General features: G+C 51.5%; 2 protein-coding genes across 4 annotated transcripts; one reads left to right on the top strand and one right to left on the bottom strand.

Moving 5' to 3' along the window:
• Positions 1–62: 62 nt before the first annotated feature.
• Positions 63–27,955, bottom strand: Pip4k2b (phosphatidylinositol-5-phosphate 4-kinase type 2 beta). Of its 3 annotated transcripts, none has more exons than XM_060386822.1 (10): positions 27,934–27,955; positions 15,982–16,079; positions 12,987–13,083; positions 10,181–10,333; positions 8,443–8,589; positions 7,038–7,076; positions 6,420–6,533; positions 5,349–5,607; positions 4,865–4,968; positions 63–3,891 (listed from the first exon to the last, which is right to left on the bottom strand). In XM_060386822.1, the coding sequence occupies exons 1-10, from the start codon at positions 27,934–27,936 to the stop codon at positions 3,811–3,813; spliced, it is 1,095 nt and encodes a 364-aa protein (XP_060242805.1). In that variant the 5' UTR covers positions 27,937–27,955; the 3' UTR covers positions 63–3,810. The 3 variants fall into 3 exon arrangements, with proteins under 3 accessions (XP_060242805.1, XP_021502523.1, XP_060242806.1); XM_021646848.2 differs by lacking the exon at positions 27,934–27,955 and adding an exon at positions 27,241–27,556; XM_060386823.1 differs by lacking the exon at positions 27,934–27,955 and adding an exon at positions 23,363–23,386.
• Positions 10,332–11,007, top strand: LOC110554273 (ATP synthase subunit f, mitochondrial-like). Its single transcript, XM_021646849.2, has one exon. The coding sequence runs from the start codon at positions 10,620–10,622 to the stop codon at positions 10,908–10,910; it is 291 nt and encodes a 96-aa protein (XP_021502524.1). The 5' UTR covers positions 10,332–10,619; the 3' UTR covers positions 10,911–11,007.
• Positions 27,956–27,981: the final 26 nt, after the last annotated feature.

Here is a 27,981-nt window from a genome sequence, read left to right as displayed (position 1 = left end):
CTCTGACACAAAACACTAATGGAGGGGTGGGGCTGTACCTCCAAGCACTCACATACCAGATGTACACAAAGCTTTTTGAGTTTTATTTTGTCCTCCAGTTGGACATTTCATTTTTTAACATGCATGCATTTTAAAACAGTAACAGGGGCTTGAACTGTTGAGAGCAGACATTTGACAAGCACAGGGGTGGAAATTCCTATTTAAAAAAAAAAAAAGGAACTTGCAGCCGGAAATGGAGAAGTCACATGTGGTGGGTGGCGCTTTACTCCTGCAGTCCCAAAGATGACTCTGGACTTACTGAAATTCTGTGCGTTCAACCTTCTGACCCGCTGCCGAGATGTGCTAAGCAGATGGGTTCCCCCTAAATGTGTGGGCGCCCACCTCACAAAATGGCTGTGGGCAAGTAACGGGCTCTTCCAGTGCCTCCCAGCCTCCTTTCCTGGTGTTGAAGTGCGGCTGAGTCTCATTCCCTCTTTGAGTCCCCCTTCCTCAGTGGCACTTTGCAGAGGACGACTGGGACCATGGCTGGCAGATTTTGGGTAGCTGTCTAACTGTGCTTTGAGCCCTGACCCCCACCGGCCGCCATGACTGCGTATGAGATCTCTAAACTTGGGAAAGCACAAACCAGAGCTCCGAGGGCTGTCTCAGTACACTCAACTGTCCTTCTGCCCAAAATACTCCAGTAAGTCATATCCTAGAAACAGCTAACGTTTTTCTCCCTCTGAACCTGAATTGTTAAAAAGGCTATTTGGGGTGGGGGAGGAGGGGGGTAAATTAGCTGAGAAAGTCCTGGGGCTTTGGTCACCTCCCCAGGCAGGCCTAGCACATTGTGAAGAGGGCAGTCTCCACAGGAGTCCAGTCTCTCCTCCCTTGAGCACTGCCAGGGGACCTGTTCAGGCCTAAAACCCAGGATTGAGAAAACTGATTGGGGGAGGGGGAGCTGCCTGTGGGGGGAACTATACTGCCACTGAGAACAGCCTGGGGCCACTCACGGTGCCAGCCACAGACCAGTAACCCCTGAGCTAGATAAGGAGAGATTGAGCACTTCAGCGGAGCCACACTCCTCGTGCTGCCCTGCACGCCCCTGACGCAGGGACACAGCCTGAGGCCACTGCTTACTGTCTTAGAGTTTACATGGTACCCCTCGCTTGGCCTGGACTTGAGACTTCTCAGCTTCACGCTTTCCACAGGAGGGAAGGGGACTGGGTACAACACAGAGGCAGGGTGAGGAACTGGGAATTCCCTCCCTTTCCGCATCCAGGCCTCACCCAGTTGTCCGGCTCTTTATTCTTACGTGTCTATTTCTGGAAGAGCCAACATGGTTCTGGAGGCCCGTGAGACGGTCTGGCCGGTCTGGCCGCTCCTCATGGCTTGAGGAGTCAAGCGAACGGTCTTGTCTGTCCAGAAAGTGAATGGTGGGGACTCAGAAAAGAGGGAGCAGATAAATGGGGGGAGGGTGTGACCGTTTTTTGAGACTGAGGCCAAATAGCACATCTTTGTCACAAAGAGAAAGAAAACTTGTATGAAACCAAGATAAATAGCTTTTAAAAGAATGAATGCCAAAGGAGCCGGAGGGCCAAACCTGAAGTTTTGAAGACAACACAGAGAAATGACCTTAAAAAAAAAAAAAACAAAAAACAAAACCCCTAAAATCCACCAAACCACAGCTCAAGTATTTTGACCCACTCAACAATACTGTCAGGGAAACAAAGATTATCTGAAACAGAATGCTACTTCTCAAAACTGTAAACAATATACAAACAAAACAACCCCCCCCCAAGAAAAACAAAAACAACTCAATGTTAACCAAGTTAGACTAGATGTCCGGTAGCTACTTTGATAGGACTGTTAGGATTTCCAAATGCACAGCAGGATCTACAAGGGCCTTGGCTTCCAAGCCTGGGGCTCCCGGGAGCAGATCCGGATTCTTCACTCTTGATTGTGAGGTGGGGGGAGTGGAGTCCAGACATTGTTCCTATAACCCCTCTCCTAAATTAAAACCACTTTTCCATGAGCCACGTGGGTCTGAGTACTTCCTCAAGATCCTTGCGAGGTCGTGCTCCCCAGAACAGGACCTTGTATGTACTCATCTTGGGAAGGACTGTGGCCCCACCTGCCTCGCCAGAAGAGTTTCCACCAATGTGGCAGCCGCAGAGAAGCCCCAGACTATCACCTTGCTGCCTTAGTTTAGTGCCACATGGGGAGGACACAGCACAGTGGCTCCGGCTCCCCAAGCTGAGCTCAGCTCGTTGGGGAGGCAAGCCACTGAAAATCATTTGTTCACCCAAGATAGTTCCACAAACCAGCTTCACATCTTTGGGGTTATCTACATACAAATTTTCCATCTCATTCTGAAAGTTCCTGATTTCCTTTTGAGGGGCTGGGAGGAGGCAGGCCTGTACCTCTCCCAAGTGCAGGCCGACAGGGCCTTTTGTTGTTGTTGTTGTTGTTTTTCTTCCTAGCAACCAGTTGGCCTGGTGGCATCAGAAATGACTTGTGTAGCTAGCTCCCTTCTGAGGACCTGGGCCGGAATCCTGAAGGAGGCTGCAGGATGTCACTCTTTCCAAGGAGGCCTGTAGGCAGATCCCAAGTTCAGAAAGGGTAAGAGGGCAACAGGGAAAATCAGCCCTGAGGCTGGGGGATGTGTCAAGCCCCACATGAGGCCTCCAAATAGGCTTTCCTGGGTCACATCCGCAAGTGACTCAGGCAACCTCAGGTGGAGCACCTTGCTGGCTAAAGCTGTCCAGGCGAGAAGTCACAGGCACAGGGAGCCAGGTACCTGCATGGCAGGCCGGGGCTTGGAGTGGCGGTATCTCTGCCCCTGACCACATGCCCGCTACAGGTGGCTGTGTACCCAGAGGTCAGGAGTTAGGACATGGACGATGCAAATGGCCCCATTTGACGAGTATTCGTTTCTGGGAGTTTCCCAAAGGGAAACAGCCACGGAGGCGCAGGGGTCCTGATAAAGGCAAAGATGCTTTCCAGTTCCCCTTGAGCCAGTGGGAGGCAGGCGTGACAGACACTGGAATTCCAGTCAGAGGCGCAGGCGGCTTGGGTGGTGATCTCTGGGCTCTTTGCGAACCGGCTGTCTGACGGTCACTCGCCACGGGATGGAGATGAACCTGTTCCCCTCTGAGGCCCCTGACTTGGGTCCCAGATGTCACAGTCAACCTGCAGTGTTCTTCTGCAAGGACAGGGCGGAGGGGGACACATTTCACTTGGATCCAGGGTGGAAACACGGAGGGAATTATGCACAATACTCCAGGATCTGAAGGCGTCCATCCGGGTGCGCTCAAAACTCGGCCAGCTGAGGTGCTTGACCTCCTCTCGTGGTGTCCTCAGAGCAACTACCGTTCAGGGCCCTCGTGCTGGCCTTGACTGAAGGGAACAGAGAGCCTGACAGGAACGGGGAGGGTGGCTAGGGTGGTGACATACAGCATTATAAATAGCAAACCTGGAGCAATGAATTTAAGGAACAAACCCAAATGAACCCACAAAGTCAACTCCAGCCCCAAGGTATCACAAAAGGTTACAAGATACCGAGGAGGGAACCCCCGTTTGAAACAGGGACAAGAGGGGCGAATCAAGGGTGCTCGGAGTTAGGCTGCATCCTGTGGCCTTTGCACAGCAGCGCGTCCCTTCCCTCTCTGCTAGAGCTGCTCTGTGTCACAGGCTGCAGTCCCTTTACTAAAGCCCTCTCGACCCCCCGCTCTGCTCCCCACCCTCCCTTCCAGCCCAAATGCACCCTTTCCCTCTCCCGATCCCCGACCCCTCGCCCAGCAGTCTGGCTCTGGCAGAAGGTAGAGTGGACTATGTCAGGATGTTGGACATGAACTCGTTGAAGCGTTTAGAGTACTGCTCCGGGTTCACAGTGGAGATCTCAGCCCCGGCCTGGAACACAAACATACACACTCGGGTCAGATGCCAGCCCTAACTGGAAGACTGGGAGCAGACAACTGAGAGGCTCCAAGTCTTCTAGGGCATTTCTCTTTGGTTTTTATTTTTATTTTTTTTAAAGGACCCTTAAATTTAGACCTTTAATCAACCTTCCTGATACTGCAATGCTTTAAGACAATTCCTCACATTCCGGTGACCTCCAACCGTAAAATTCTTCTTTGGTGCCATTTTGTAACTAATTTTACTGCTGTTATGCATGGCAATGTGACTATCTGACACGTGGCCCATGATAAAGGGTAGTTAGACACCCCCAACGGGGTTGTGACCACAGGTTGACAACTGCTGCCTTATAAAAAAAAACAACAACTTTTCTTTTTCAAAGGCAGTTTTGGATGTGGCCCATGCTGGCCCTGACCTTATATAGTCTTCCTGCCTCAGCATCCTAGCACTGACGCCATTAGGCCACGAGCCTGTTATTCAGCATCAGGGATCACCAGGCCACCTCAGGAAGTGGCTTAGGTGTCACATCAGAGCTCTCCTGGGCCCACTCTGACCAAGGAAGATGTGGAAAGGCAACGTGGAGGTGGCACAAAGGTCCTGGTCTTGGTTGGGGGGCCAATATGCGGAGAACCGGGCCCGTGGGGAGCACTGTGAGCATGGAAACAAAGCTACTCCTGGCTCTCCAACAAGAGGCCCAACATGCCCACCAGCCCCAGGGGAACGGAACTGGCAGCTGGGCCCAAAGGCCACACAACTCCTGGGAAAAACAAGCCATGTTTATTACCTGGCCAGGCAGGGAAAGAGGCAGGAAGCAGGGAGCACAGGGGAAGACAGCCAGGCTGATCTTCTCTATTGGGAAGGAGGGCGCAGACACGTTCCCAGAGCAGGAGGCCAAGAGCACCCTCCAGGCACTTCGAGTACAGATGTATGTCACAGGGCTGGGCCCGGGAGAAGACTGGGAACTCACCCCGTGTTTCACTGTTTTGGCAGCGTGGGCAGCTTTCTTCTTAGCATCATAGGGTGTGAGGATATCGATGATGGCCATGAAGTAGACCTCCTTCTTAGGGGCACCTGTACAGAGAAGACGGAAAGTGTCTGCCACACCCATTGCCCTTGGATCCAAGGTTTGGAATTCGTCTTGTCCTTCTGGAGCCAGGGAGCAAAGGGCTCCTTAAAGGGTTCCTTTGACCTCCGGCCACTCTGTGGGACCAAGGCAGCACTACAAAAAGGTCTGTCCTTCCCACGAATTGTGTCTCATTGCCCAAGACGGCCAGAGAAGTGACACTAGACCCGAGGGCAGAAACCCCAGGTCCCAGTTCTCAGGGTGACTGTAAATAGGAGGCTGGAGGTGGCAGGTCACCAACGAATGAGGCGGGGATGCGGGCGCCCCAAGTCCCAACAGTGAGTAGAAGCACTCGGGGTTGGCTGGGCGGGGTGGCACCACCTCTTACTTTCGTGGCTTTTCATGGCATAGACGTCGACCGAGGGGTCAAACTCTCCGGGCCCAAAGAACCGGGGGAAGCTGAGGAGGTTGCCAGGGCTATCTGGAGGTGTGCCGTAGGAGCACAGCAGGCTGCCGCCCACGCCATCGTTCTCGCATTCCTCGTCCTCCGCTCGCTCTTCCACCTCCATCTCCTCCTGCTCCGCCCGGTCCACGTCGTGGATGCCCACCAGTAAACTGTAGTCCATGATCTTCAGCTGGGCGAGGAACTAGGGAGGCGAGAACAGAAAGATGGAAGGAAGGCGGTTATGTGGGGTAGCCCAGGGCTATCTGGAAAGGGAGAAGGCAATCCTTTCAATTCATCTAGCTAGCTCCACACCAGCTTCAAAAATGCAGCGGGAGTAAGATGCCATAGTCTCTGTCACAAGAGTGTGTCTAGGGTGAGGCAATCACTCAGCAGAGGGTAGGAGGACTCCCTGAGGACAGGCACCAGGCTGTGGCTGCAGGGTGAAGAGGAGCTAGAAAGGCATGCACTGAGAGGTGAAAATCGAAGCATCACTGCCTGAGCGAGGAGCATCCCAGAATGGTCTTGGACCAACTGAGGCCTCGGGGAGTCTGAGGAAAGACGTAAAGGCATGCTGCTCTGTAGAAGAGAGTGGGAAGGTTGGTGCAACCCAGCAGCTCCTCCAGGCTGCAACTTTCAACTTCCGTTAAGTCCTAAACACACACACACACACACACACACGTAATTGTAATGGGCGGTGCCCTACCGCTGTGGGAGCGCCATGTGTCAGATGAACTAGTAAGGGCACAGGAAGAAAACATTCTATGCCGGTTACAAATGTCCCACCAGTAAAATGAGGCATGTGGAGGTTTGAAGGAGAATGCCCCCATGGGCTCAGACATTTGCATACTTGGTCCTCAGGAAACTATTTGGGAAGGATTAGGGGGTGTGGCCTTCTGGGAGTCTGTAGGGATCTCAGGTGTGGCTCTTGCCGACACCCTCTGATCCCGTTCATTTTCTGAAGGTGAGAGAGGTTCCTGATCTGGGAGCAGGATAAAGACAAAGGTTGGCTGGTACCTCAACGTCTCGCTTCAGTTTTTCCAGGAAGTTCTTTTTACTCTCTTCTCCCACGTGCAGCTTCTGCCCTTCATTGAGGAAGTCATTGTCTTTGAACGTTGGCAAGTCTTTAGCCTGGGAGAGCAACAAGCAGGGTCAAGTCAGGTGGGCTAACTCACTCGGCCGGGCAGAATGGCCGTTCTGCTGGGAGCAGCGTGCAGAAAGGGGAAGGGGCTTTCACACAGATGCTCAGTGATGACAGCACAGAAGCCAAGAGATACGTGAGAGATAAATGTGAGACGGGCGAGGACAGCAAACGTGTATCAGCCAGTGAGGCCTGAGCGAAGGGTCCTCTCCTGCCGAGCCTGGACTACACCAGAGTTTAGGAGCTTCTGACTGGTTCAGGCTGAACTATAGCCTTCTCCATCCCAGCAGAACCACAAAGAACCCAGCAAAGGCAGAAGGGAAATGTTGAGTGTGCCAAGGACAGGCAGGTGCTTAATGACACAGAACATTTCATGGTGACAGACAACATGTTTGGGAGCTGGGCTGGGGTCACAGAGGGGAAATGACAGATGGCCAACAGAAGGTGTTACCAGTGGCAAACAACCCTTTCACCTTTGCTCAGCGTCGGCATACCTTTTCCTTGTCACTTGCTTCTCTAGCAACAGTAGAACCCTGGGAAGGACAAGAGCGGTCAGAAGTCATGCTGAGGAGGAACTCCTTTAGCAGATACACACGTGTGCATAGGAGCCACAGGCTGGAATCTCTGCCCTCCCCACCTGTTTTGTTTGGGTTTTTTTTTTTTTTTTTTTTTTTTGGAGACAGAGGTTTTCTGTGTAGCTCTGGCTGTCCTGGAACTCAACTCTGTAGACCAGGCTGGCCTGGAACTCACAGAGATCCGCCTGTTTTTGTTGCTGTTGTTGTTTGTTTTGTTTTATGTGAGACAGTTTCTTACTGACCTTGGAGCTCACAGAGTTAGCTGCACTGGCTGGCAGGCAAGCCCCAGTATCCTTCCTGCTTTTGCTTCACAAGTACGGGGAGCAGGCGTGAACAACCCACCCTTGGCTTTTTTACCTGGGAGCTGGGGACTGAACTTCCGCCCTCCTGCTTTCACAGCAAGCACTTTTACCACTGAGCCATCACCCTAGCCCCTGAGGCAAACCCCTTTGAGCAAGCAAAGGTGCACCAGACACTAGACACAGTTAGCATGTAAATGAAAGCAGGCTGGTGAGTGTCTTAGAGGGGCCAGAAGGCGGCCTCGGCCCACTCTAACACAAGCCATTTCTTGAGCTGATTCTGACTTGAAGACGTGGCAAATGCTCCCTGGATACTGAGTTCCCACTCTCAGGGAACGTTCCTTATGGCAGGGGCCGAATCATTCATCACAATGGTGGTAAGTGGCACAGGAGGGGACACTCTGAGCATGAAATCCAGGGCTGGGCCTGGACGATAGAGCAGCGGTGGTGGCCAGACCTACTTCCAGAAGGGAAGTAGGAAGTGTCTGGTCAGGGGAAAGAGGAGGTGTGGAGGAAACTATTCAGACAATATATGTAAAATCCTGGCTAGTGGGAGGGGAAGAGCTGTGGGGAGGCAGGGAAAAGCAGTGCGGCTGCGGCAGAGGGAGGGGCGGGCAACGCAAGGTGACAGAAATCAGGAAGCACAGTTCAAGGTCAGCAGAGCACCCTGCTTCAAATCCTCAAGGGCATCCTTCCTGGTACAAAGAAACGCAGTTGTGCCGTCACTTCACGGTGCCTGGACGACAGGCCCAGTGTATGCATCAGCACAGCCTGTCCCCCCTCTGCTGCTATTGGTGTGCATATCCCACAGACAGAACATCCCCTGTCACACCCGTATGGTACACCTGGGGCTTACGTACCCTCCTTATGACTGTCACCTTGACTTCAGCTAGCCCTTGGTCTACAGTAATTAGGTACATCAACTCTAGAGCTGTCTATGCCCCTCAAGGTGGGTTTTTCCCCTCAAAAGCCTTTCCCAGCCTCAAAGAGAGCGGTGGCTGCACAGGGGACACACAGCCCTTTACCTTAAGGTCATATTTGCGGTGTACAGTAAGCCGGTGACTGAACACATTCCTCGTGACCACCATGTAGGTTTCCACACCGTCCACGGTCAGGCGGTACATGCCCAGGAACTGTGGCAAGAGGGTGTTGCCATGGCATTCCACAATGAACTGGAATGGAGAACAGGAAGAGAGGGGAGGCTCAGGGGTGGGGAAGCACCTGGAAACACTGGGACTATCCCGGGCCAAGACGCTCTCTGAGATTCTGCCTCTGGACTAGCAGTTTTTCAAAGCATGCTCTGTCAGGGCTGGGGAGCTAGCCCCCTGGTTAAGAGCACGGTGGCTCTTCTAGAGGACTTCAGGAGAACAGAATGACCCCGAATCCACAAGTCTGACTACGGCGTGGGTTAGAGCCCAGCGTTTCTGCTGTAACATGGAAGGTTGGCAGTTCCTTTCACCTCCTCTCAGTGCCTGGTTGCCAGCTGCAATGGTTTACCTTCGATAATGACTTAGCTGGTGTGGAAGCGTCTAAGAGAGAACTAGAGAGATGGCTCTAGTGGTTGAGAGCACTTGCTCTCTTCTAGAGAACCTGGGTTCGATTCCCAGCACCCACACGGCAGCTCATAACTGTCTGTAACTGTTTGTTCCAGGGGTTCTGACACTCTTTCTTGTCTCTCTGGGCACCAGGCATGTATATGGTATATATACATATAACAGTGCCTATACATACATATACACATATGGGCAAAACACCCATAAACTTAACTTTTTTAAAAAGCATCTAAGAGATTAACACAACACACTTCTGGGGATATAATAGGGATATATTCCAGACTCAGAGCCAATAAGAGCAAGAGGGCCTGACCTAAGAAATGATTTAATCTACTGATGCAACCAAAGTGTGATGACATTACTGGCAAGAGGGAAAGGTAAGAGGTGGGGACAGTGAGGGGAAGGGTAGCTGGGGACACGGCCTTTAGGAGCTGTGCTCTGCTCTAGCCACTTCCTATAAACCCCTTCTGTGTTTCCTGCCTGCCTCTCCCTTGCTACACATTTCCAGCACTGATACTCTGCCCAAGTGCATGAGGCCAAGGAACTGAGCTCTTTGAAACCACAAACCAAATCAGATCCTTCCTTTTTATTTTTTTATCACACTTCATTGGCTGGTTGGTTGTTTGATTGCGTTTGCATGGTACTGCATGCTGTGGAAGCCAGAGGACAACCTGCAGTTGTTAGTTCTCCTTCCGCCATGCGGCTGAACTCAAGTTTTCAGGTGCGTTCTGGTCCTCAGTTGGTGGTGTTGTTTGGATAGGCTTAGGGGATGTGGATTTGCTGAGGGAAGTACGTCACTGAGGGGGGGCTTTGGCGTCTCAAAGCTACACGCCATTCCCAGTTGGCTCTGTTGGCTTCCTGATTGCAGTTCAAGAAGTAAGCTCTCGGCGTGCTGTTCCAGTCACCAGGCCCGCCGCCTCTACTCCCGCATGGCGAATGCTCACCCTCTGGAACTGGGAGCCCAAATAAAGTCTTCCATAAAGTGCCTTGGTCACTAAGACATCCGGGTCGGTGGCGAGCACCCTTACCCTCGGAGCCGTCTTACGGCCGTTTCCCTCAGGTGTTTTGCCGGGGCAATGAGAAGAGGAACTAATTTACTAGCACCTGCCGTTACCAGAGCGCACCTGGCCTCCCCACCGGGCCCCGCTGGGGGCCTCTCTGACCCTCTCCCAGCCCGTCCTCCACAGCCCAGGTCTGGGACTCACCATACCTGGTGGTATTTCTTTAGGATGTTGTGCATCTCGGCCACATCCTCGCTTGACACGGTCTTGATGACAAAGCGCCGGTCGTAGGTGGTGAGGAACCGCGTGCCACACCTGCCCTGGCTGTCGCTGTTGATGGGAGCACTGCGCGTCACCGAGTTCTGAGGGGGTCCAACCGAGAGCAGTTGGCTTGGACGAGGAACGCGGGGCAGTTTTCCTTCTCCCTTCTCCTTCCCACAGCGCTGGGAGGTTACCCAGGGGGCCCTGCGCGTGCTGGCCAAGCGCCCTACTGCTCCGCTCTCTCTCCGTCCCCGAGCTTCTGGCTTCGGTTTGGAACCCTCTGCGGACTGAGCTGCCTAAGGACTGACAAACCCCGAGACGGAGGGCCCCAGAGCGGACCTCCCCTAACCCGTTTTCTCTTGGAGTAGTCACAGCCCTCCTCCCGGGATGGCGGACCCTGGGGACGGCAAGATGGCGTCGCCGGCTGCCCTGAAGGAGAAGAGGCTCATGGAGGTGAGAGTCGGCGAGCTGCCCCGCTGGCTGTTCCTGCGGGACTTGAGCCCCAGCGGCGTCGCAGGTGCCTTCCGGAGAGGCTACGAGCGCTACTACAGCAAGTACATCGACGTGCGCAAGGGCAGCATGTCGGGCGTCACCATGGTGCTGGCGGCCTACGTGCTCTTCAGCTACTGCCTGTCCTACAAGGAGCTCAAGCACGAGCGCTGGCGGAAGTACCACTGAGGAGGGCAGCGGCGAGGGCGCCGGGCACGGCCGCCCACCCACCAGAGGACCCGGCCGCGAGCCGGGGGGGCGCCCAGTAAACGCCCACTGACCCACCCCGCCAAAAATAAAAATAAAAATAAAAATTCTCTCAGCATGCTGAGAGATGCTCCTGCCTTTGACCTCAGACTAGGCTCCGTGTGTGATGTATGACATGTTCATTCTGACCCAGAGAGCTGCTCTCAAAAACTACAACTGCTTCCATGTGCGAGGCCCAAGTTGATCTTGAGCCTCACAAGCAATGTGGCCCTAGTGAGCCGTTTAAGTTTCTCCACTTGGAACCCTGGGAGACGGGACTACATAAGAATCTCTTAGGTAACAAGGCTCAGGAACGGTTCAAAGGCCCACCGCAGGAAGCAACGGGTATAGGCTTCTTTTCCATGTATTGATCCCATCATTTGAAGCTCCTTCCTAAGCAGACATCACAACCTCACAAAACCCTTGGGAGGGGCTAGAGAGACGGACTGATCTTTCACAAGACTCGAGTGTGATTCCCAGCACTCAACGGTAGCTCCTATTCCAGGGGAATCTAATGCCTCTCACCTCCCTGGCCACCGCACTCACAAGTACCCACACACAGACACCCATAATTAATAAAAATAAATCTTTACAAAACAAAAAGGCCAGGTGTGGTAACACACATCTTTAATCTCAGGTCTCGGGAGGTAGAGGCAGGTGTGATCTCTGTGAATTCAAGGCTAGCCTGGTCTACGTAGCAGGCTCCAGGGCAGCCAGAGCTTCACAACGTCATCAAAAATCAAATGAACGACAACAGCCTGGGAAGAGCCAGCACCGCCTTCCCAGGGAACGCTGGACTTTCCGTAGTGAGGCCTGCCCTGCGAGTCCCCACGCCAAAGGCTAAGCCGCCCGCTCTCCCTGCCTGGCCCTGCAGAAGGAAGCCAGGTGGAGATACATAGCTCTGTCGCCTCAGGTCCAGCAGCAGCTGCGACTCTCAACCACCAGGAGCCCACAAGCTAAGAGTCCTCTCCCTCAACAGCAGCCCTGCTGCTCTCATTTCAGCCTGGAGCACAGTCACGTGCCCGAAAGGCTACGAGAGGTCTGATGCAGACACGGAGAGGATGTGGTGAGACGGGCCCAGGGACCGGGGACAGACCGCAGCGGAAGAGACAGAGCCAAACAACCTGGGGTGGCAAACATGACTCGGCTCAGGGTCCCAGCAGATGGGCTGGAGGGGCCTCAGGACTTGTCAGTCATGGACCTTTCCTCGGGCTTAAGCCTGCCATTCATCTACTCCTCCCTCCTCAGCAAGACACTCATCTCTGCACCCCAGCCCTCCAGAGTGGTGGGGGAGGAGGGGGAGGCTCAGACCCATCCCACTACTGTGAACTCCACAAGGTTTGCAACAGTGCTTTCCAGCGTTTAGGCAACTTGTTTTCTATCCCCCTGTGACGTCAGCACAAACGACTGAAAAAGTCAGCTGTGGTCCTACCGCTCAAGGGCAAAGAAAAGCTCTTCCACCTTCACTTAGCAGGCTGTGTGGCAGGAAGGAAGGGGCTCGAAGGGAGGGTAGAGAAGGCGAGGAGCCATGGCCGCTGAGTCAGACTCAGCTGTCAATGACTTCAAGGATAGTACACTGCAGCAGCTGGCCTGCCGTGCCTAACCCCTCCTACCACAAGGACAGGCGGCATGTTTAGGTGACATGTAGGTTGCAGTGTGCTATACTACCCTTGGCGTCTCTTCCTTTCCTAATCTGTCTTATCTGCTTCTAACAGGCTTCATGGCTTGTGCTCTCTCTGTCTCAGTCAAACGACAAAGGCGAGGGTACCTCGGCCTAGACGGGGACTGTCAGACTCAAACGAAGCTGCTCCCACACAGCTCTCTCCCTCCCAGGGCAGGAGCCTTCAAGCCATCCTCAGAAGCCCCTGAAGGCTCACCTGGTCTGCTGGCACTAGGAGTGAGCCTGGGCAGGGAGAGGCAGTAGCCCAGGGACAGCCAACACTCTGGCCCCTGCCTGCCTTGTGGCTTCCTGACCCCCCCATCCCTGAAGCCTCCGGCTGTGCCAAGGCAGCCCCGTACCTGGTAATCCTGGTCATCGATGCCAAACCTCTCCCTGAGGTTGCGGAACACCATGGGGCAATACTCCTTGAACTTGAACCGGCTGGGGAGGTTTTCCCTGGGGAAAGCAGACACGGGCTCTGTGAACCGCCCTTACTCGGCTCTAGAGACACCAGAGTCCCTCAAAGAGTGGCCCAGAGAAACTCTGGAAGTGAGTCTCAAAAATCCACCTTTTCTTTTTCTTTCCTTCTTTCTTTCTTTCTTTCTTTCTTTCCCTCTTTCTTTCTTTCTTTCTTCTTTTGGATTTTTTCTCTTTTTTTTTTTTTTTTTTTTTTTGGTTTTTCGAGACAGGGTTTCTCTATGCAGCCTTGGCTGTCCTGGAATCACTTTGTACACCAGGCTGGCCTCAAACTCACAGCGATCCTCCTGTCTCTGCCTCCCAAGAGCTGGGATTAAAAGCATGTGCCACACCTGCTTACACACACCCCTACCCCCTCACTCCCAACCCCCACCTTTCCCACCACTGGCAAAAAATCTGCATTTTCAACAAACACTGCTGGCGATTCTAGGCAGGTGGAACTTTACGCTCATCTCTCTGTAAGAAAGTCACACTTGTTTGCTTGTTTGTTGGTACGCTGTCCTTAAAACTTGAAAAGCATGTCTCCTGGGGGTGAGACCCAGCAGATGACCCTCCTTACAATACGCTGGCGTGAGCCTGACTACACAGATCTTTCTCATTAGAAGGCCATTCTTCCCAGGGATGCTGCCAGGAAAACATCCTGAAGAGAGAGCTATGTCCCAGAAGCCCTGCCTGAATGTCCACAGTTGAAAAGAAAGGTGGAAGGGGCTAAAGAGATGGCTCAGAGGTTAAGAGAACCGATGGCTCTTCCAGAGGCCCTGGGTTCAATGCCCAGCACCCACATGGCAGCTCACAACTGTCCGTAACTCGGAGCTCTGATGCCCTCACACAGACATACATGCATGCATGCAAAACACCAATGCACATAAAATGAAAAATTTTTTTTTTTTTAAAGAAAGGAAAGGTGATTTGACTCAAGTGTTCCCCTGTGATACCAGAACTCAGGAGAGTAAGGCAGGCGTGGTGAGAGTTCAAGGGCAACTCAGGCTACTTAGTAAGTTTCATTTCAGAACAGCCTGGGGAATGCAGTGAGACGGCACAAGCAAACAAACTCGGTGTGTACTGAAGATGTGTTCAGTCAGCTGACTAGGATGTGAGTCTGGGGCTTTTTTGTGGGTTTCTTTGTGGTACTAGGGATCAAGTCCAGTGCCCTGGAAGGCAAGTATTCTACCACTGAGCTGTCTCTACAAAGCCAGGCTCCGAGAGAGAGAGCAAATGATCCGGAAACCAGGGTTCTTCCCCATCTCCGCCTCTAGGCTAACTCTGCCAAGGGACTCCCTTCTGGACTGAGGCCCTCTGGCTACACCACCATGCCAGACTTCCTGTTTCCAAAATAAACAGCTCCTCCTGAAGCCTCCCTACACATCTTCTAGACTAGCCCTGTTGTCTAATAAACACTACATCTAGAACTGTGGAACAAACAAGAGCAAAGATGAAAGAAAGTTAAGAGCTCGGGTGTTCGGCTCTGGACCAAGATTCGAGTGGGAAGGGAAATGCTGGGAGGTGTGTGAGGTCCCTGAAGCCTCACCTCTCAGACAGCAGCACTTCTTTGTCTGCCCGAGTGGAGCGCTGCACCCATTCCTCAGGAAGACACTGAGGAGATGGCTGTTCTGAAGACAGATGGCTTTAGAACAAGGTGTTCCCACCTTGTTCTAAAGCCAGGGGAAGGCCACTAGCAGAGGTTCTGAAATCAAGCTTTTCCTCTGGGCTGACAGTCTGACTGTCAGCTGGTGAGGTGGTGGGAACTAAGGACAATGGGCAACAAGACCCAGGGGGAACGCTCAGAAGGGAGCACGGTGGAAATGCCAGGCAGTTTCTGGTGTGGTTCGTGTTGAAATGTAAAACTAAGCCTGTGAAAGGGCTTAGAAGCCAGGAGTGAACGCCTGTACCTCCAACACTGGGAGATGGAGGCAAGAGAAGGAAAGTTCTGAGATCTACTCTAAGCCAAGTGAGATCTGCCTCAAAACAGCAGCGGTGGCAGCTTAACAGGAAAAGGCTTGGAAGGCAGGTGTAGCCCATTCTGGAGGTTGAGGCAGGAGGACTGCCGAAAGTCGGAGGCCAACCTTGTCCACACAGTGGGGTTCAGGCCACCCTGAGTTCCAGCATATACCTGTAATCGCAGCACTGAAGGGCGGACGGAGGTAGGCGTTCTCGGAAGTTCAAGGCTAGCCTGGTCTACTTAGTGAGTGCCAGCCAGCACTACTTAGACAAACCCTGTTTCAAAAATCAAGCAAAAAAGGAGGAGGAGGAGGAGGAGGAGGAGAAGGAGGAGGAGGAGACTTAGAGTACACCCTCCACAGTGCTAGGTGAGAGATGACCGCTGAAGGGCTCCAAAAATGCCTGGGGACAACTTCTAGACATTGGTCTGAAATCCAGAAAGCCACAGAGTCAGAAGTGAGAGAAGTTACTTTGGGGAGCGACCTGCAGCACCAAGCTCAGCTTGGGCTTTAAGCACAGGTAGAAAACAAAGGATACAAGTAACAAAGATTCTAACAACCGTTACATCCTGAGATCAAGATGGGGGCCCTGGCCAGCTCACGCCAGCCATCCCAGCACTCCGGGAGGCAGAGGCAGGCGGATCTCTGTGGGTTCCAGGCTAGCCTGGTCTACCAAGTAACTGCAGCACATAGCCACCTCAGCTCCCAGCAGCCCACTTCCCTGTCCCTGGGTCAATCTCCTGGGGGCCCAGCCACAGCCCCAAAGACACTGGAAGTCCTCTGATACAGAAGGGAGAAGACATATGACATGCATGGGGGAAATCACATTTTCAAACGCATTTTCCAGGCCTGTTTGTCACCTCTGGCAGCAAGCGTACTTGTGACACAAGGCTGGGTGTTTTAAGGAAGTAAAGGACTGTCCTCCCCCGAGAGCACTTACTTATTGAAGAGATGATTGTCCACCTTGATCTTGCTGTAAGCCTTGAAGTCATCCGGCATCAGCATGACAGGGACGGGGACATTGCTAAGCTCATTGATCTGCAAAGCAACGGCAAAGTTTAGGCAGGAAGCCGAACCCTGGGAGACAGGCTACCCAACGTGGAAGGCACCCACCTCCAGATCCCATCCGGCTGCCTTCACGGCCTCACCTCCACCTGTTGGCTCCCGCTAAGCGCTCAAAGGCCCCTGTTCCTGAAGCTTCCCTTGCTCCTCGGGCGTCCCACATACTTCAGTGAATGCTGATAAACCTTGTGGGCCTGCTAGACTTCAGAGGGGCAATGCTGCAAGACTCATCTTTCTTTCTGGTGCTGGGGATCCTATCCAGAACCTTGCACATGCCAGGCCATTACTGACTGTGCCGGCAAAGATCACCTTGTTGACCTTCGAGGACTCCCTACTTGACCCGGGAGGACTCCACGCTGGCACCCTTACTTGTACATGACAGTTAACTCCAATACACATCTGTCGGCTGTAATAAACGCATTAATGAGTGAACGCCCTACAACCTCCATGCTTACTAACTGAAGCCTTTTTGGTTATCAATACAAACAAAGGGTCACTCAAAAAAAAAAATTAGCTCAAAGCAAGAAAAAAGCTGGGTGGATCAGAGTGGGTGTAACTTGTATCGCCGGAGCGAAGGATTAAATTTAAAGTGATGGGGTATGGTGTTGCAAGCCTTTAATCTCAGCACTCAAGACGCTGCGGGCACGGGCAGCGTCTCTGTGAGTTCGAGGCCAGTCTGATCTACAGAGAGAGTTCTATGCCAACTAAGGCTACATAGTAAGACCCTGCCTCAAAATAAACAAACAAATAAATAGGCAGATAACTAGACAGATAAGAGCGAGAAAGTGACAGAGGAGTTAGAGATCACTTTGACTCTCATGACAAAAGTAGGACCAGTTTACCATGCAACAACCTGCTTTTGCTGAATTGGGAGTGGGGGATATGATTTACCCCCAGTGAAAACAAGCCTTCTCTGTGTGACAGACAGACATGGATGGACACACACACACAAGCCTAGACAGGGAGCCAGCTCCCCATTGGTTGCAGAGCTAAGGGCGGATCCTACACTTCCCCATCTTGCTCAGCCAATTAGTGGTCCTAATTAGCCACAGATGTCCTCCCCCATCACAGCGGAGTGTTTGACATTTGACCCTCAACCCAGTTGCCACTAATGCACTCAGGATTTATGGAGGAGACCTTAGTCATGACTTAATGGACTGGGGGTGAGGGGCACAGCCCTGCGCCTCCCAGATACTTTCTTTGCAGAACCTCAATTATCTACTCGAGGCCCCATGTGGCAGAAAGGGGATAACCTTCAGCCATTAGGACTCCATCAGGAGTACAAATGGGGGAACTGGCATTTCATTTGTTGCTCATTTTATGTTCTAAATCTTTTTTACTTAGAAAGGTCAGTTGATGGGGTAAGTTTCAAGTTAACTGGGGCCAGTGAGCCACTTTCCCAGAGCTGGTGAGAAGCCCAATGTACCTATGGGTAAATTGAGGAAGATGTGTGTGCGTGTGTGTGTGTGTGTGTGTGTGTGTGTGTGTGTAGAAAGGCAGAGAGAGAACGCAATGAGGGAGATATTCAAGCAATAGCTGGCAAACCCTTGAGAGGAATAGACAAAAAAGCACATCCCAAGTAACTTCACCTACTTGAAACTCTAGAACAGGAATCTAAGCACAGAAATGCCACGGCACAGTCTGGGTGAGCTGGGGATGGCCAGGAGTAAAAGGACATAGGAAACATGTTTCTGCCCAGGCATGGCGGCACACCTTTAGAAAAATCCCAGTCCTCTGGAGACAGAAGCAGGTGAAGCTCTGTGAGTTCAAGGCCACCCTGATCAACACAGCAAGTTTCAGGACAGCTGGGCTACATAGAAAGACCCTATCTCAAGGGCCTGGAGAGATGGCTCAGTGGTTAAGCGCACTGTCTGCTTCTGCTCTTCTCAGCACCCACATGGCAGCTCACACTGTCTGTAGCTCCAAGATCTGATACCCTCACACGGACACACATGCAGGCTAAACACCAGTGCACATAAAATAAAAAATTATTAAAAAAAAAAAAAAAGCAGCAGTGTGTTCTAGGGTCATAAGACCAAAGACCAGGAGTGATGGTACTTGCCAGTAAGCCTAGCGCTTGGGAGGAGAAAAATCAAGAGTTTAAATAAAATGAGGCATAAGAAGCATTTCAGGCTGGGCATGACGCTCAGTGACAGAGCATCTGACTGGCACATACAAGGCCCTGGTTCAATCCCTATCAGTGCAGAATAAATGAAAGCTAACTATAAGAAACCTATGTTGTGGGGCTGGAGAGATGGTGCAGAGGTTTAGAGCACTGGCTGCTCTTCCAGAGATCCTGAGTTCAATTCCCAGCACCCACATGGTAGCTCACAACCGTTTATGATGAGATCTGGTGCCCTCTTCTGGCCTGCAGGCCTACATGCAAGCATAACACTGTATACATAATAAAAATTAGTGAAAAAAAAAAAAAGAAACCTTTCTCTCTCTCTCTTTCTTTCGAAGTTGAACTGGGCATAGTGGCACTTGGGAGGAAGAGGCAAGCAGATCTCTGTAAGCCTGGGTCCAGGACAGCCAGGTCAGGGCCTGGCTGTTACCCACAAAAACCCTGTCTTGAAAAATCAAAACAAAACCAAAAAAGAAAGGAAGAAACCTATGTTGTTTGGTTCCATAAGCACATACTTTTCGTCAAAAGGCAGTAAGCTGTAAATTAAAAATTCCTGGGTTTTATGGTAGGCACAGTTTTCTTTGATAAAGGCGGTTCCCGACTGATGCCCTTTATTGGTTGCACCTTCCACTAGAACATTTGTGCTGCAAGGGAATCTGACTGTCAAAGCTGTGCCTACAGTGGAACCCATTCCATTTCCTTGTTTTTCTGCCCCCAAAGACAATTCATGATGGCTACCCCACTTCCTCTTTTCCTGGCCTTTTCAAGCCTTGCTCTAAAAAAAAAAAAAAAAAAAAAAAGGAGAAATAGAGACCCAGAAGGCTGAAGCAGGAGGACCTCGGGTTTAAGCCTGGGATACACAGGAAGATCCTGTCTGAAAGATAAGAGTGCGGTAAGCTGGGACGTGCCTGGAGTCAGGGTGGTTAAAAGGCTGAGAGAGACAGCAGGATGAGTCAGACAGCGAGACCATCAGGAGCACACTGAAAACAAAGGGGTGAAAAGGACTTTCCTTCCAACACTTGAGAAGCGGAGGCGAGGCAGATCTGTTTGAGATGGAGACCAGCGTGGTCTACACAGCCAGTTCCGGGCCATCCAGATCTACATGGTGGTGAGGCTTTAGCTCAAAACAAAACACAATTCACAAAGAGGCAATACAGAAAATGGAGTGCAAGCTCTTAGGCAATTATGACTTTTCTTTTTTTCTTTTCTGAGACAGTGCCTTCCTATATAGTAGTCCTGGCTGGCCTGGCATCTGGTATGTAGACCAGGCTAGCCTCAAACATGGGATCCTACTGCTCTCGGCTTCTCAAGTGTTCAGATCAACTGCTTGTACCATGCTAAACTTCAGTTCTGCTTTTCCAGTTCATCCCTCCATTAGGAAGAACATTTCATTGGCTCGGAGAATACTCCCAAACAATATAGACCCTGCTTCAACTTGATTCTGGACTAATGCAAGATACAAGTTGGTGCTAAGGACAGGACTTGATTGCATATTAACCATGATTGTTTTTCGTTGTTGTTATTTTGGGTTTGGTTTTTCAAGAAAAGTTTTCTCTGTGTAGCCCTCTCTGTAGACCAGCCTGGCCTAGAACTCAGAGATCTGCCTGCCTCTGCCTCCCAAATGCTAGGATCAAAGGTGTGCGCCACCACCACTGGCACAACTGATTATTCTAATAGCGCCAGGCTGAAATATTCTAACGGCAACTAATAAGGAATGCTTTATTCATTAATTCTCTGAATCCTTTTTTTAAAAAAGCTTTATTTTTAATTATGCATTTATGTGTGCATCTGTGTGTGTGGATGTGTACGTGAGCATAGTGCTAGAAGAGCCTTAGAGAGAGAGAGAGTGCTCCCACATTACATGGATGCCTGCAGAGGCCAGGAAAGGGTGTTGGATCCCCTTAGCTGGAGTTACAGGAGTTGGCGAGCCACCAGACATGGAGGCCGGGAACTGAGCTCTGGAAGGGCAGCAAGTGCTCTTAACCACTGACCATCTCTCCAGCCTTCTGCGTCACTCTTACTGTAACACAGTTCAAGTGGTTGTTAAACTGGCTATCTTTGGGTTCCGATTCCATCGATAATAATTATTGAGTACATAACGTAAGAACAGAACTTTTAAACTCAGATGACACGATGGTGAAGTCTGTATCCCGCCTTCGGTTCCACGGAGCCACAAACACAGACAGTGATTCACTCTAGGGAGCCGAATTCACCACCACCACCCCAGTCGTACTCAATTCTGTATCTCCAGAACTGGATTCAATTTCAGTTGAACAGTACTTATTGCAGTAGCTACTATATCCTTCTTTCTATGTTGGGTGTGTGTGTGGGAGGAGGGGGGAAGGGGTATGGTGTATACACAAAAGAAAGAAGACACTCGTGCTCTTACAGGGAACATGAAACAAACCCCACACAGGACTCTCAGGGAGGACACAATTAAGTGAGAACTCGAAAGGACAAGCGCAGAGGTTCTAAAAGCAGATCTCTGGCCGGCGTACATCAGGCTACAGACAGGGCACCTAAGCCTCCCCCAGCATTACCAAGAACACCTGACGCTGAAAGGCTCTACAATAAGATCACCTTACATCTCTGCTTAAAAATCTTCCATGGTTCCTCATCAACCCCAGGGCAAGGCTTTAACTCCTTAGCCTGGCATTCGATTCCTTTCCTGATCTGCCTAGTCTCTGCTAAACTCCACTGACTTTAGGCCAGGCGTGTGCCAGAAACTCGGGATACTCGAACAGAAAGACATCTCTGCGTTCGACTGGGAAGACAGACAAGTAACGAAAAAAAAACAAGGAGGCGATGAGTGCTGGAACTGTGCTCCATATAAAGGGAAATGGAAAAACAGATTAAGGGACAGCTGACCCTGGGATTGGGAAAGAGAGCGTTGGTTGCTACAGCAAGTGGCAGAGAAATGCATTTGAATAGTTCTCTTAAAATAAAATAAAAAAAAAAAGAGGAAGGGAATTCCAAGCGGTAGGACACCAGAGCCAAGCCTGGGTTGTGAAACACAGTTCACACTTCTGGAGCAGCAAGAGTGTGTGCAGACACAGGCAGGAGGGTCAGAAGTAAGGGAGGGGTGCTATAGCAGAGACAGGAGGGTGAGCCACCACGTTACAGATATTAATAGATAACAGTTAACAGGACCCAGTGCGGTAGGCCCACAGTCCTAGCCATTTCGGAGACTGACAGTAGAGGGATCAGGAACCCAGAACCAGCCTGCACTGGGCTCTGAAGCACATTCAAGGCCAGCACAGTTAGAAAAACATGTCTCCAGCCCGGTGCAGTGGGGAGCACCTGTAGATCCCAGCACTTGGGAGGCAGAAGCAGGCGAGCGTGAGTCTGAGGCCAGCCTGGTCTACAGGGTGAGTTCCAGAACAACCAGGGCAACACAGTGAGATGCTGTCTCAAAACTCCCACCACCAAAAAACAAAAAACAAAAACCCAAACCAAACCAAAAACATGGTGGAAGGAAAAACTGACTCCTAAAAGTTACCCTCTATCCTCCACACACACAGGGAGGATCATGAATACATGAATGTTTTAAAAGAAAACAAAGAGACGTTGGGATGGCAAGATAGCTGGGTTTAAAAAAATGAGGGGGTAGTGGATGTAGCGTGGTGTTAGAGCACTTCCCTGGCATAGCAAGATTCCAGGTTCAAAACCCAGTGCCATCAAAGATTAAATGATTAAGGTAACAGTTGCTTGTTCCGACTAAATCCCAGGTTTCCGATGCTTCCTAGTATAATCAGTATACCTAATGAATTTTCTTGTCTGCATCTTTCTTCCCCTCATTTATTTATTTTGTGTGCATGTCTGCCTGAGCGTGCAGGTAGAACATTTATGGGACCACTGCAACAGTTCATATGATAGAGCATGGCAACAAGAATGGAAAGCAGGGCTGGGGAGATGGCTCAGCGGTTAAGAGCACTGACTGCTCTTCCAGAGGACCTGGGTTCAATTCCCAGCACCCACATGGCAGCTCCCAACTGTCTCTCATTCCTGTTCCAGGGGATCCAATACCCTCACATGAACATATATGCAGCCAAACACTAATGTACATAAAATAAAAATAAATTAAAAAAAAAAAAAAAGAATGAAAAGGATATGGGCCAGAGATGGCTCAGTGGTTAAAAGAACTTGTTGCTCTTACAAGGGACTCAGGTTCAATTCCCAACAGTCTATAATTTCATTTTGAGGACCTCTCTTGGCCTCTGTGGGCACTACATGCAGCCAAAACACCCTTACACATAAAAGAAAAATAAGCCATTTCCATTTTTTAAAAAAGAGGGGATGGGGCTGGAGAGATGGCTCAGAGGTTAAGAGCACTGGCTACTCTTCCAAAGATCCTAAGTTCAATTTCCAGCAACCACATGGTGGCTCATAACCATCCATAATGAAATCCGGTGCTCTCTTTTGGCCTGCAGGCAGAATACTGTATAAAGATAGAGTATAGATATATATAAAGAGCGCGCGCGCACACACACACATATAGTGAAATAAAAAGAATGGAAAGAATAAAGGCCAAAGAATAATCAAAATAGTCCTGTCTTGAGAGGTTCCCTGCTTCCCCCAGGGTGAATTAATTCCTCATTTCTGTGCATCTTTACAAACTAAGTATCACATTCAGGGTAATTTCATTTATATATTTATATATTCATTCATTCATTATGGGTACACATGTGTAGGTCAGAGGCCAACTAACAGGAGTCATTTTTCTCTTTCCTCCACTCGCTGGGTCCCAGGAAAACAACGCATACAGTTAGGGTCAGACTTGGCAGCAGCTGCCTTTTCCTGCTGAGCCATCTCACAGGCCAGGTAATGATTTCTTTACATGTTTGATTTCTCCACTCCAATGAGAGACCCTTACAACACAACTAGAACTAAAGAGTTGCCTGATAAACGTTGAGCTGAAGGAGATAGATTTGAGCAGAAAAAAAAAAAAAAAGGAGGGAGTCGGGGTCTGAGGGATGAAGGCGAGCAGAAGGTTCAAACCAGGGGAGACAAGAGTGCTGTCACCGTGCCTACATCTCCCCGTCTGGTGGGTGGGAAAGAAGGTTAAGGGTCAGCTGTGCAAGCAAGGGCCAGACTGTGAAGCCTCAAGCACCAGGAAGAGAAAAAGAGACTTTACTTGGTAGAAGAGGAACGTCAAGGTTTGCAGCAGGGAGGACTCGGGAAGATGCGCGCCTGCTTTCCTATCTGTGCGGTCCAGAGCCTGTCTTCTTCCCCTTCAGCAGCACGGAGCGCATCATGGACCGCGAACCCGTTCGAATGCCAGGCTAAGCATACTCCCCTGGAAGGCAAGTCTGCTGCATCTCCTCACGTAAATGGTTTCTGGATTATCCCCATGATTAACTCCACGAGCCATGAGCATTAATAATGCAGAGGCTAAACTGAGCGAGAAGCAAGGCTGGGCACGGTGGCTAGCACTTCCGCACTGGGGAGGAAGAAGCAGGAAGATTACATGCCACACAGTGAGATCCTGGCTCAAAAGAAAATAAACTTGGACCCTGTGGAGCTGGGGGATTTCCCAGCTGCTTAGGAGGATTGAAAATCCGGGGCCTGCCTGGGATACAGAAGAAGTTTAGGCCACCCTGTGCAACCTAATGAGGCTCCATTTAAATAATAATAAAACAAACGCGGACAGGGGGCTGAGGATGTGAGTTGGTAGAGCATTTCCCTAGCATACACATACATGGCCCTAGGTCTGGTATCCAGCACTGCATAAAACAATGACACAGGCAGTAAATCTAGCACTCAAAGCGGGGAGGCAGGAGTTTCAGAAGTTCAAGGTCATGTTAAACTACACAGAGAGTTGGAGGCCAGATTGAGCTAGGGGATCAGGGCTGCATTGCTCCTGGTGGGTTCTCTTTCTTCAGAAGCCTAAAGTTTAAAAAAAAAAAAAGTGTTTGCCTAGCATGCACAAGGCCCTGGGTTCATAACCATATCCCAGGACCACAAAAATAAATAAAAAATTAAACAAGTAAATAGGTAAATAAATAAGCACAATTTGTTTTTAAATGCACAAAGGGTTTAATAATAGACATTCTACAAAGAAAATACACAACAGCCAGTGCAGACGGAAGGTTACTTAACATCATTAGTTACAAGAGAAATGCAAATCAAAATCACAATGAGACACTGTTTCACACCCACTAGAATGCCTATGCTAAAAAAGACAGTAACAAGTGTTGACAAAGATCTGGAGCAATTACATCAGAGGCTACCGACGACGGAAATGTACAATGATGCAGCCACTCTGGGGAAGAGCTGGCGGCTTCTCAAATGAGTAAAGACAGTTACCATCAACTGCTACTCCTCCTCCTAGTGAGGCTCCACACATCCGTGGTTCCTAAAGGGACCCACACACATGTGACAGGGCCGCCGTCAGGCTCTGTGATCCTTCAAGGAGTACCTAGTCCCCAATCCCAGACTCTCTGAACTCTGTTTCATCCACTAGAACCCCAGATTGCTTGCTTTCCTCACTAGTTCCGCCCTTTTGGGTCTAGCATCTTGATTTCTCTCTCACTTCGACTCCTACCCTCTTTTCCTCCACAGACACCAAGGGCTGCTGACTGTCTTCTCCGGGGGCCTCCTCTGACGACACTGGGTCCAAATGCCTCTCTCTTAACAAAATGAAGAACAAATCAGTTCTTCCCAAAAAGGCTTCTCTTTACCACTCGGAAGTAAACCGACTGACCACGAGAAGGTGACCGGGTTTTGCCATAGACAAATGCATTCCTATCTGAGGCACCATTTTAGCTCTAGACCAACAGGACTAAAGGCTTCAAAGACTGAGTTACTGAAGAACCGAAGAAAAGGTGATATGTGTAATTTTAAGTGGCAAAGAGGTGTGACAGGGAACTTCTGAAGAAAGGGAAACTCCAAGAAAGGCCGGCAGCCCACTAGGAACGATGCAGCCCTAATACCCTAGAAACACCGCAAGATCCCCCAGAGTCATGCCCTCCTGGGTTCATGCACCTCTACACCTTGCCTTGGGCCAGAATGAAGCAAGACAACTAACTGACCTTAAAAGCTCACCTATCCAGGGTCGTGGTGCTCCGTGCCCTCCCCGTCCCATTATGTCTAGATGCCGGTGGCTCTTGCTCAATGTCAGTGCTTTTCCGGCTAGCCCATCAAACCTTAATCTTAAAGCTAGTGAGGGGAAATAAATGGTGACCATCATGCCCACCTGCCACTCAAAGCCTTCCATCACATGCCCGCATCTTTTGCACACTGATGGCCTGCCCTTGAGGAAACCAAACACCATACATGAGCCCAGGAACTGGCATGCACAGTAGACACACACATACACACACACACACACCCCTTCCTTCCCCCAGTACAGTTCTCTAGCAAGACCATACGTACCCTCATCTAACCTTGGACAAGAGAGTGAAAGGAACAAAAGACCTGTCACTTAAGAGCCGCCACTAAGGAACTGTTATCTTACAGTGACCGCAGGCAAAGTACCCTCCACCAGAGACTTGCCTCGTGAGTCAAGTCAGGCACCTGCCTACCAGCTCTCTGCACAGACAGGGTGCTTTCTAGTGAGAAGCAGGATGTCAAAATCAAGGACTGACTTCCAGAAGAGGATACAGGGTTCACATTCTGCTGACCCAGTTTCCCTGGAAAAGTCAGATGACCCCTAGAAGCAGCAGGAAGCGAGAGGAGCAAACTCTGCTCCCTGTTGACCTCCAGCAGCTTGAGAGGTCCAGGCATCACACTACCCTGCCAGGATACTCATTAACCCCAGCGATGACGAGGAGAAGGATAACCTGCCCAAGACGGAGACGCCGACATGGACCTCACACACACGTGCACGTCTCTTAATGGGACACGGAGATCTGATACACTCCAGCCAAAGGCCCCTCTCTAGGTCTTCTACCAAAACAACAGAAAATGAAGTCTTGCTGACCCTGGGCCCCTGGGTCATTGTTTGGTCTTCTGGACAATTATCAAGTGTCCCTAAGAAAAGCCAGGGAGCCTACTAAAGAATGAGATCCACAGGAAACCCAACCCTTCACTTCCCTCATTCTAAACTTGTGGATGGTGAAGTTAGCGCCTCAGGTCCTCTCACCTCATCTGGGAGCCACTTCATCTGTTTGCTCCCAGCGTGGGGAACTCACAAAGAAGTTGTCCCAAGGCAAGGGCAGGCCGCTGGAAGAGGACAGACCCTACATAACTTGCCCATAAACAAAGTCAACCAGCAAACACTGTCCACATGCAACTTCCTGGCAAGGCTACTGCACAATCCCAGAGCACCCAGGACCCGGGGGACCACTCCCCTGGGACAGTAATTTGTCATTACCACATCCTGGAAAACCATCCGACAGACAAGAAGTCAACATCTTTGAACCACCACAGAAGAACGGGAAAGACGCATAATTTCTATATAACCAGGTCTACACCCCCTCAGGCCTTGCGTTCACACTCCTCCTTCATCCCCGGGGACCCGGGTGAGGTGTCAGTGGTTCAGAGAAGCCTCTGCTTCTCCAGCTGGTACCGTCTTTCAATAAGAAGAAGAAAGGAAACTCAAGAGAGGGTTTCCACAGCCAGGCGTAAAGAGGCCTAGAAAATGAAAAACTCTGAGCAGCCACACCAACGAAACGACCACAAACAGGAATATTCAGGCAGGCCAGTGCCGCTTGCCCTGTCAACTGGGCACTGATCTGGCAGCCCCCTATTAAGAGACAAGGGCAACAGCCCTGCAACCAACTGGCTCAGGTTAGAAGCAGCGTCGTCGCAGTGCCCAGGCCTTCCCTCAGAGCTCAAGGGTTGCACGGAGCGAGCAGAAAATCAGTGGGGCTGGAGCGAAGGGGAGACGACAACGGTACAGCAAGGGGACAGCAGGCCTCGCGTGGCGAACCGGGAGTGCACGCCCGGCCGGACAGCGTGCATGGGTGGGCGGGCATGCAAGTGGCTCGGCGGAGGGGTTGCAGGCGTCACCCGCGGGGCGAGCGTGGCGAGGCCCTGGGGAGTGGGGGCGCGCACGGGGAGGCTGGTTACCGTGTGGTTCACCCCCCACATCAGGACGCTGAGAATCGGCTCGCTGGCCCGGAATAGCTTCACTTTCTGGCACACGAAATGCTTCTTCTTGGTCTTGGTTTTGCTGGCGCTGAGCGGCGCCACCGCCACCGCCGTGGTGCTGGTGCAGTTGGACGACATGCCCGGGGCGGCGGCGGCGGCGGCGGCGGTAGCAGCGAAAGGGGGGGTGGCGGAGACAGCGCACCAGCGAGCGGCCCCAGGCCTCCCCCGAGCAGATCCCCACCCCCGCTGCCTCACCGAGCCATGGTCGCGCCCGTCCCGTTACCTCCCCACCCCGCCCCGGTGGTTCCGTCCGCCCCGCGCCCCGCCCTCGCCGGCCCGCCCCGCCCCGCCCCGGGGAACAGGCCAGCCCGCTCCTCGCCCCGCCCCGGGCGGCCCCGCCCACCAGCGGCCGGCCCTCCCCTCCGCGTCGGAATGGTACCGCCCGCCCCGGGCCGCCGGCGGCCGCCCCGCCCACCCCTCCTCCCGGGTCCCGCGCGCGGGGGCGAGGACGGGAGACGGACAGCCTCGAGGCACTACACGAGAAGGGCGTCCTGCTCAGGCCCACCCAGGGCCGGGGGTCGGCTCTGCTTCCTTCGGAAGCGCCAAGATGGCGGCAGCGCCACCGCTTCGGGAGGGAGAGAGGGGCCGGCCTGGGAGGAGGCTGGGACGTACCATCCCCACGCCGGGGGAGCGGCGAGTAGCGCGGCGAAGGGAAAAGGA

This window comes from Meriones unguiculatus, chromosome 7, assembly GCF_030254825.1.
Source record: "Meriones unguiculatus strain TT.TT164.6M chromosome 7, Bangor_MerUng_6.1, whole genome shotgun sequence".
In the NCBI taxonomy this organism is placed as follows: domain Eukaryota; kingdom Metazoa; phylum Chordata; class Mammalia; order Rodentia; family Muridae; genus Meriones; species Meriones unguiculatus.
Note: the sequence above shows the minus strand (reverse complement) of the source record. Positions and strands in the feature narration are given on the sequence as shown.